This window comes from Octopus bimaculoides, chromosome 7 (genome assembly GCF_001194135.2).
Source record: "Octopus bimaculoides isolate UCB-OBI-ISO-001 chromosome 7, ASM119413v2, whole genome shotgun sequence".
Classification (NCBI taxonomy): Eukaryota; Metazoa; Mollusca; class Cephalopoda; order Octopoda; family Octopodidae; genus Octopus; species Octopus bimaculoides.
In genome coordinates, this window is record NC_068987.1 from 72,210,863 (window position 1) to 72,220,938 (window position 10,076).

The 10,076-nt window shown below is 37.0% G+C and overlaps 1 protein-coding gene across 1 annotated transcript in view; it reads left to right on the forward strand.

Moving 5' to 3' along the window:
* Positions 1-10,076, forward strand: part of LOC106880705 (origin recognition complex subunit 1) — a 42,327-nt gene that overhangs the window by 21,506 nt on the left and 10,745 nt on the right. Inside the window, exons 8-12 of the mRNA XM_014930778.2 lie at positions 998-1,099; positions 3,171-3,342; positions 4,216-4,323; positions 5,484-5,633; positions 7,029-7,148. Coding sequence (XP_014786264.1) covers positions 998-1,099; positions 3,171-3,342; positions 4,216-4,323; positions 5,484-5,633; positions 7,029-7,148 — 652 coding nt within the window. The remainder of the gene's footprint in view (positions 1-997; positions 1,100-3,170; positions 3,343-4,215; positions 4,324-5,483; positions 5,634-7,028; positions 7,149-10,076) is intronic.

Genomic DNA, 10,076 nt, shown 5'->3' on the forward strand with positions numbered 1-10,076 from the left:
TTTTTGTTTTTTAATGAATATCTCTAATGGTTTACTCTTCTTTCTTCAGTAAGATTTACATATATATTCTGAAAATTGAAATCACAAACTTTTACTCCATGCAAGGTCCCACAATTTTTATTCACTATACATATAGACTAGGAGCATCTAAGGGTATATTTAGACTCAATATCATGTGTGATAGCCATATTAGGCCACACTTAACATTATATCACCTTTCAAGCCACCATCAGACCTATAACTTAATTTTTTTTTTCTTTTACATATATCAGACTACAGCATCTAAGAAAATACTTTGTAGTTTTGTTTTCAGTTCTTTACATTCTGAGTTCAAATTCCACTAAGGTCATCTTTGCTTTCCATCCTTGTGAGTTCAATAAAATACTGTGTCAGTTCTCAGAAACAGATTAGAAGAATTGTTTGAGCATTGAACAAAATGCCTTATGGTATTTCTTCTGGGTGTCTGGGCAGATTTGGTGAACTTGTCTGCATCTAATCCTAACAGGATAGTGTCTTGCAAAAGATATCCAAAGGAAGCCATGGGAAAACCCCCTTTATATCCTCCCATGAAAATTTCATGAAAAGCACAATATGATTATCATAGCAGTCATCAGAAATTATTCATCAACCTGATGATGTAAGGAACAAAGTACTGCATTATCTAATGTGCCTTTTTAAGATAGTAACTGAGATTTGCTTGCTATTTCTAGCTGGTTGAGCAACATCGTAGAAGCTTTATCTTTTACTGGTCATTATTGTTTTGCTCCAGATTAGCTCAGATCCAAGAAATCGATGATCACATACATTCTAACTGTGGCCACTCCATCTAGTTCAGACACAATGTATCTAGGACAGTATTATTCAACGTATTTTTTAAAGACGCTTGAGAAAAATGTTGTTGCCAATATCTTCTTAAAGCCATTCAGTTGATGTTGATTTTGTTATTTTTCAATTATATTTTAATGGTAATAATTTTGTTTTTTATGTTCTCAAACAGACTTCATGTTTCTGCAGTTCCTGAGTCACTACCATGCAGAGAAAAAGAATTTGCAGATATTTATTCATTTGTGGAAGGTAAAATCCTTGATGGAACTGGAGGGTAAGAAGCTTAATGTTTTTCATGTTATTTTCCATAAAGTAAGAAAAGTTCAATTAATGATGTTTGTTTAATTGGTTGACACCATTCACTCCCAGACACACCTCAGCCTCCAGCCTGCAGGCTTGCTATCTCCTCTCTTTGCCTTTTCTAGTGCTATTATAATGACCTCTACTTCTCAGAAATAGCTGGACTCATGTTACCTCCAATAAGGCATTCCTATCTTACTTGTCTCTTCTCTTCTCTTGTTGTGTCCATCCAACCCTTTAGGCCTTCCATCCCAGAACGTCAGCCCTCTGGAATTCCTCAGGTACAAATTTCATGACACATATTAGGATCCTTGGTCTGAATGGCTTGAAACTGGAGCATCAAACATGAAGGATTATATTTAGAATAAAGCAATTTACTGTAGATGCTATCATTTATTAACATCCGAGTGGAAAGGAAACCTTGAGTGCTCATCTATAATCGCAAACACATAGCAATAAGAGTTAGAGGATGGTAGGAGATCTATGAAGTTGGCACTGACATACTCAAATGGTTCTATGGATATGGTGAGAATCAGTTGTTAAAACTCAGTCTATTTATTTGGCTAAAATATTCATCTTCAGTATTCAAAGCACAAATGTGTTTATCTTTACAGAGTTATTTTTCATGATTTCGAGGTTAATTAAAGACATTTAATTTACAATTTTCCATCAGAATTAATATAACAGTAATGCTTATGCATTTCGCCTAGCACAACACTACACCTTACTACAGTTCACTGCTCTGTATTACATAGAAAAGTCATCCATATTGTTTGTATATTAGGGACTACAGCATCCAGTATATCTTTTTGTTTAAGATAGGGTGGGATTTAACGAAGATAAGGTTGCTGTCTTCAACAAGTCAAGTCACACTACTTTTTTGACCTGCTACAAATAGCAGTCAAAGCTCTCTCAAACCTGTTTTTTTTTTTTAATGACATATATATATATATATATAATGTATGATACACATCAACAACAGTGCACAATAAGATCTATGATGGTAGAGTCCTTGAAGTGTAAAGTTCCAATGGTAATCCAGGTGGAGTTTATGATAAAGTGGATAAGTAGAGGGATCAAAGATCCAAGAAGAAGGTAGGAGAGATGAGGATCCAAGAGAGGAGGAAGTTCAGTCAGGCAGGATCCGCCTGGTGTGGTAGTCCAAGTACACTCTATTAAAAAAATAATAATAGATTGATGAGCTGGTCACTGGTTGAATGCTTCTGATTATAAATGTGTTTGATCAGGATTGTTGATTTGGAACTAAATTGCAACACCATGTTACACTACACTGCTGCACATTACACCACACTGCCACTCTACTCTATATGAGAGAATTAGGGATCCTCATTTTTTTTAAAATGGCACATTGGATAATATCATCATCATCATATTTTAACATCCTCTTTTCAAATGCTGACATTGGTCAGACAAAGTTTATTGAGGCAAATTTTTCTACAGCTAGGTGTCCATCCTGTCACCAACCCTCATTTGTCTCCAAGCAAGGTAATATTTCCCCATGGTCTGGCATACATGCTCTCACAGATTATTGGAAAGAATGACACTGCTTGTATGACTGTGACATTTGTTTACAACTAGCAAGTGATGTGAGGACAAGGAAACACAAACATATATGCATGCACACACACACACACTCACACACACATATAATGCGAATCTCTTCAGTTTCTGCCTGCCAAATCCACTCACAAAGCTTTGGTTGGCCCAAAGCTATAACAGAAGACATTTGTCGAGGTGATTGGGAAGCAAACTTCTCAATCACACAGGCAGGTCTATACCCAATTTAGAGAATGACAAGATGGTCACAGCTGAATCATCTTTGACCATAGATCTACTCAATCAGAACTAACTTGAAGTTAAACACCAGCAAAATACTACTCAAAATGACATTACTCCTCACAAGTAGAACATTAAATATATAAATCTCACTGCTTTGAGAAGCCTTACATATCAGTACAGTTGCTTCTTTTAGACCTATCAGTCCATAATAACAAGAGCCCCTTTAATGTATTCATGTTTTTTAGGTGTATGTACATATCTGGTGTACCTGGTACTGGAAAGACTGCCACAGTGCAGGAAGTTATTCGTAACTTAAGAGAAGCTTCTGAGGCTGGTGATATTGGAATGTTCCGGTATATCGAACTGAATGGAATGAAGTTAACAGAACCCCATCAAGCTTATGTCCAACTTTTAAAGGTATGTATTACAGTAAATGAGAGTTGAAGCATATCATGTCAGTAGAGAGATTACAAACTAGAACTTTCGGCTGTGCATGTACCATCTTAAAATATGCACTCTCTATATTGAGCAAGTTGGCAAATTTCAGGAAGCATGGGAGTTTGGAAGGATGCAGTGTCCTGATATATTTTTATGTTTTTTTTTTCTGTTCATTTATTTATTTAATTTTGTATCACTCATAGAGATTTGCTGTAGTTGGCATAAATTAAAGAAGTCCCCACCTCCAGAAACTTCATCAGATAAGTCCTAAGTGTGTGTCTAGTCCAGGCATGAGCAACCATTTTCAAAAATTGGGCCACATGGCTCATCACCTGGTGGGCTGCACAACTAAAACAATTCTAGGTAAATTTTGATAAGGTGTGCCATTCAGAAAGTCCGTTGGGCTGCAGTTTACCCATGAATGGTCTAGTCTGTGTGATCATACCAGTTGGTAATAAAGAAGGACTTCTAATAGTAAAAAGAACCCATCCAAAACAGCAACTAAATGCACTGAAGACCGGGCATCTTTGAGGTGCTATGTTGACATTAGTATTATATGGGAAGGCTGATGCATTTTCAAACAAGCCCAAACTATGCATAGATTAACACAGGAGATACAAAACTGATGAATAATAATGAGTTTTAACATTGACAAAAGGTTTTGCAGAGAAAAGTCAATTCACTAACCCCAGGACTTGATTGGTATGCATTTCATCAATCCTGTATAATTGAAAGAGAAACTCAACATCAGTGAAATTTGAACATGAGACATAAATGCTTGCATAGCATTTTCCCTGCACTTACTAATCCTGCCATTCCCTATATTAATAATAATAATGATATTACTTCTAGCAATTGACTGGACAGAAGACCAGTGCTGAACATGCTGTAGACATTCTTCATAAAAGATTCAACAATTTAGCACCAAGAAGAGAAACCAATATTCTACTTGTTGATGAGGTAAGTTCCTGGAAGCTAATCAAAGAAATATTTCATCTTGCTTTTGTTTAATCCATGAATGAATAGTTTCAGATATTTTTTTTTTTCTTGAAATTTAATTTGTTTATTATTTCTTTTTAATTTCAAAAAATGGCTCTTTAAATAAATATTAAAATTCTAGATGTTATCAGTCTACTTGCAGACCTGATGATGTGTTTTTGTAACCATTAACACAATGTGTTGATAAAATATGCACTACATACAGCTGTAGCAGGTTTCTATGTTTGCCTGTAAATCTCTGTGTCTCTGTCTGTGTATCATCATCATTGTTTTAATGTTCACTTTTCCATGCTTCATGAGGACAGCCAGAATTTCTTGAAGGGTATTTTATGCAGCTGGATACCTTTCCTGTTGTCAGCCTCACCTGTTTCTAAGCAAGGTGATATTTCTCTATGACCAAACAGACTGTCACAGAAAGTTGAATCAAAATTAGCTCCCTTTTCAGAGACACATGCAAAGTAACAGGCGTTCACACAGCTTTTCATTCTGTAATAACACTTCTACTTTGGATCTTTGCTCTCTGGAGCTTTAGTGATATGTGTGTGTGTGTGTGTGTGTTTAGTTCTTTTTTTTTTACCATCATCATAACAATATAACACCCACTTTCCATGCTGGCATAGGTTGGTTTGTTCAACAAGAGTTAACAAGTCATAAGACTGATCCAAGTTTCAGTGTGTTCTCAGTCATGATTTCTATGGTTGGATGCCCCTCCTAATGCCAACCGCTTTACAGAGTGTACTGGATGCTTTTTACATGGCATTGGCACCAGTGAGATCACCAAGTACTTCACAGGGCAAGAACCTTCAGCAAGAGTGGGTATGGTATTGAGGGAAGTGGCTTTGTGCCAGGTGACAAGAGGTTAAAGTATGATAGAGGGACAGGAACAGGTGTCTTGTTGTAAGGGAGATACGTAGCTACCCTAATTGAAAAAGAAAGATGGTGATGCAACCATGTCAGTGTGTACCATCAAGTTGCAGGGAGTTTCCATTAAGAACCATCACTCTCCACAGACACAGAATGCATAGATAGTTTGTTTTAATCTATTTTTCTTGTTAATAAGAGCATTTATGTATACACACACATATGTATTCAATCTTTGTTTTTCGTTACCTTAAAATTAGCTTGATTTACTGTGGACAAGAAAACAAGATGTTATGTATAATATATTTGATTGGCCATCAAAGCCTCATGCCCGACTTGTGGTACTTGCTGTAGCAAACACCATGGATTTACCTGAACGCATCATGATGAGACGAGTTTCTAGCCGTCTTGTAAGTACTTTTGCATTATGAATAGTTTTATCCTCAACTCTCAATATTTTTCCAGTCCTTTTTTTTTTTTTTTTTTTTTTACCGACCAAATATTTTATTTATCTTGTATCTCAGGACAGTCATTATGCCAATAATAAGCAAATGCACTGATTTTATTTCACTTCTTTTAATATTATTAGTCACTTTGGAAAGCAGCCAGCTGGTAGAATTGTTAGCATGCTGGGTAAATGCTTAGCAGTATTTCATCCATCTTTACGTTCTGAGTTCAAATTCCATTGATGTCAGCTTTGCCTTTCATCCTTTTGGGGTCAGTAAAATAAGTACCAGTTAAACACTGGAGTCAATGTAATTGTTTTAGCCTCTTCCTTGAAATTGCTGGCCTTGTGCCAAAATTTGAAATCAGTATTAGTTAATTTGTTAACATTTAACTAAACAATTGTTTGACTAATTGTATGTTCAATTGATAAATGAGCTAAGTTTGTCAAAGTCTGTCAGACCTGGTATAGAGAGGGCATTTCATTGCTGACATCACAAATGGCAAAGAAAGGACTTCTTTTACATTACCAATACCTCTCTCACAACTTTTTTCAATGTTATTGTTATTCTTCTTTTAATCATTGAACACATTCAAGGGAGTTACATTGATTATATCAACCCCAGTATTATTTAAGTCTTGATTCCTATTTATCAAATGCCTTAATTACCTTTTGACATGAAAGGCACACTTGGTGCTAGTATTCACATACATACATGTATGTGTGTGTGTATCATCATTTGCTGTCCAATTTTCCATGCTTGCATTGATGAGATGGAATTTGTTGAGGCAGATTTTTTACAGCCAAATACTCTTCTTGTCACCAAACCTTACCTGTTTCCAAGCAAAGTAATATATATATTTCCACACAGTTTCTGTCTTCCAAATTCCATTCACATAGCATTTGCCAACCCAAAGTTAGAGTGGAAAACATTTCCCCAAGGTATTATATAGCGGAATCAAACATGGAACCAAATGGCTGCAAAGCAACTTTCTTAACTTCATTGTTATGCTTTTGACAGTTGTTATTTTAAGATTATAATGGACAACCACTAATTGCTACCCCATGTAATATTCTAAAAGAATACGTTTCAACTATGCTTGGTTCTAATCATCATCTTTTAATGTCCGCTTTCCATGCTGACATGAGTTGTGGAATTTGATCAGAGTTGACCAGCTGGAAAGCTGCATAAGGCTCCAGTATGATTTGGCTTGGTTTTACAGTTGGATGCCCTTCCTAACACCAACCACTTTACAGTGTGCTGGGTGCTTTTTAAAAATTGTGTAACTGTGTCGTAGATATTTGGAGAGATGTAATTATTTGGACTAATTATCTTCAAATGTATTAATTCTATCTGCAGGGACTTACTCGAATGACTTTTCAGCCTTACACTTTCAAGCAGCTTCAGCAAATTGTTCTGTCTCGACTACAAGGACTGAAAGCATTTGATGAAGATGCCATCCAGCTAGCTGCACGCAAAGTAAGGAACTTTCCCCTTTATTCTTCTAGTCTGTTCTCAATTTTCTGTCACCACACAATGTAGTTTCATGTTTGTTTTCCCTATTTTTAATTATTAGTTTGTCCAAGGTAGAAAAGAACAAATCCCTTCAAGATTTTCTAGACAAAGGCATATTGATTGTTTAGTGAGTTAATACAAGTGTTGTTCAGTTTGAACTGCTGTCGGTTTGTTTTGAAGGCAAATGTTTGCAAGGAGGATATTCCAGAGGGCCTAATGCTGAACTCATTGGTTGTATATCTAAGACTAGAAGAGAGAGAACTCCTATGTGGTTGTACACTTAAGTGGTGGATAGGTAAACAGCCTCTAGATATAGGAATTAGTAGCAAATATAGAAATAAGTCATCTTGGGCCAAAATGTGCGCTGCTTTTTGCCAAAATACCAACTGGCAACCACTCAACCTAGGTTTACAGGTTATGCGATGAGAAGCACTATAGTGGATGTGCAGTCAGTCTTAGCTTGGGTCATTCTACTGACCAGTGGTAACATCTGGTGCTGGGCAGAGGAAGCTCTGTGAGGTCAATAGCCAAGATCATCTAGACTTCAAAATATATTTCTGTTAACCTCTATAGATCCAGTAACCATAGACTTTATAGATTTAACGTTTATTCAGTGTATAACATATACCCATATATATTAAGCATTCACAACATTACATATATACAGGATTGTGATGGGTAAATTGTCACCATTCTACATTTTTAATTTTGCACATTCGCATTGTTTGTTTTTGATTTTGTCGACTACGCAGTATAGTAGGGTCAGTTGGGCATTGCCCATGAGAAAAACAGCACTGTAATGCAATTAACTCTGCCAGAAATTTGGAAACGACCTGCTTTACTGCTTGGCAATTGCGCCGGAAGCTCCGGTACAAAGAGATGGTGAATACACAGAATAACAGTTGACTTGCCATATCCCCAAAACGTTGCCGAGTCATAAAAATCAAACATCCAGTCAACATCATGGTGGTTGGAGTGATCACTAGAGATGGCGATGTTATGCCTCCATTCATCTTCCCACATGGCCTCAGACTTAACACGGAGGCCTACATCAAGTGCCTGGAAGAGGTGTTGCCTTGGGTCAAAAGGGTGACTGCTGGAAGACACTATGTCTGGCAACAGGACTCTACCATGCCACACAAACAGGAGAACCCAGTCATGGCTGTCAGACAATTTCTGCGACCACATCACCCCTAACATCTGGCCACCTAACTCCCTAGACTACAACCTCCTTAATTATTATGTGTGGGGTGCAGTTGAGTGAGAGACCAATGAAACTCCTTGTAACATGAAAGATGAACTAAAGGCAAGGATTATGACAGCATTCACCAACTTAAACAAGGGGACCATCCAGCAGAGTTGCTGGAGATTCCAAAGTCGTCTGGAGGCCGTGGCTGAAACCAATGACGAGTTTATTGAATAAATTTACACTTTAGTATTTCAGGATATTTTTATGTAATTTTGGTAAATATATCTGCTAAAATGAGATGTCGGTGTTTTCATTTTTGCGTAATTTAGCCAACAGTTTATTTACTGAACCCTGTATGTATGTATATATATACATGTATGTATATATATATATATATATATATATATATATATATCAAAAGGATGTGTTATAATACTATTCCACAGCCAAACCGACAATCCAATAATACCATTCCACATATACAGAAACAGCCATACCAACCATCCAACATACCTCCATCATCAGCTGCTCCATGGGTATCATTATGGTTTCGACACTAGTGGTACCATTCAATCCGGCAGTGTCAACAGCACTAAAATAAGTGTTGTTTGGGAACAAACAAACCAAAGAAATCACAACTTTCAAACACATATATCCTATGTACAACTGTATTGGTAAATAAATTCAATAAATATATATGTATAAAACACACACACACACACACACACACACACACACACACACACACTTATGTCTGCTTTCTATGCTTACATAGGTTGGATATGTCATCACAGTTCAAGTCAGTTGATATAATGAACTTATTGTATACAGTGGTCAAATGCATGACTTGTTGGAAATGGTTAAAAGAGAGACAGAAACCAGACATATCAGTCGAGTGAATAAAGAATGATAGCAATGGAAGCTAGAAATATATTTATTTATTTATTTTATTTATGTGTTTCAGCCAAGTGGCTGCGGTCATGCTGGTGCACCACCGTGAAAAAACTTATGAATGAAGCACAAAAGAAGGGAAAATGGAACATTAAAGATAGTCATAAAATATAAGGGGGCACATAAGGTATAGATCTGGTGAATTTCAGGAAGCATGGGATTTTTGAAGGATTCAGTGTCCTGACAGTTAACAATGGATTCTTTACTCTTTACTCTTTTGTTTCAGTCATTTGACTGAGACCATGCTGGAGCACCGCCTTTAGTCGAGAAAATCGACCCCAGGACTTATTCTTTGTAAGCCTAGTACTTATTCTATCAGTCTCTTTTGCTGAACCGCTAGTTTACGGGGACCTAAACACACCAGCATTGGTTGTCAAGTGATGTGGTGGGGAGAAACACAGACACACAAACATATATATATATATATATCATCATCATCATCATCGTTTAACGTCCGCTTTCCTTGCTAGCATGGGTTGGACGATTTGACTGAGGACTGGTGAAACCAGATGGCTTCACCAGGCTCCAATCTGATTTGGCAGAGTTTCTACAGCTGGATGCCCTTCCTAACGCCAACCACTCAGAGAGTGTAGTGGGTGCTTTTACGTGCTACCGGCACGAAGGCCAGTCAGGCGGTACTGGCAACAGCCACGCTCAAAATGGTGTATTTTATGTGCCACCCGCACAAGAGCCAGTCCAGGGGCACTGGCAATGATCTCGCTCAAAAATCCTTACACATGTCACAGGCACAA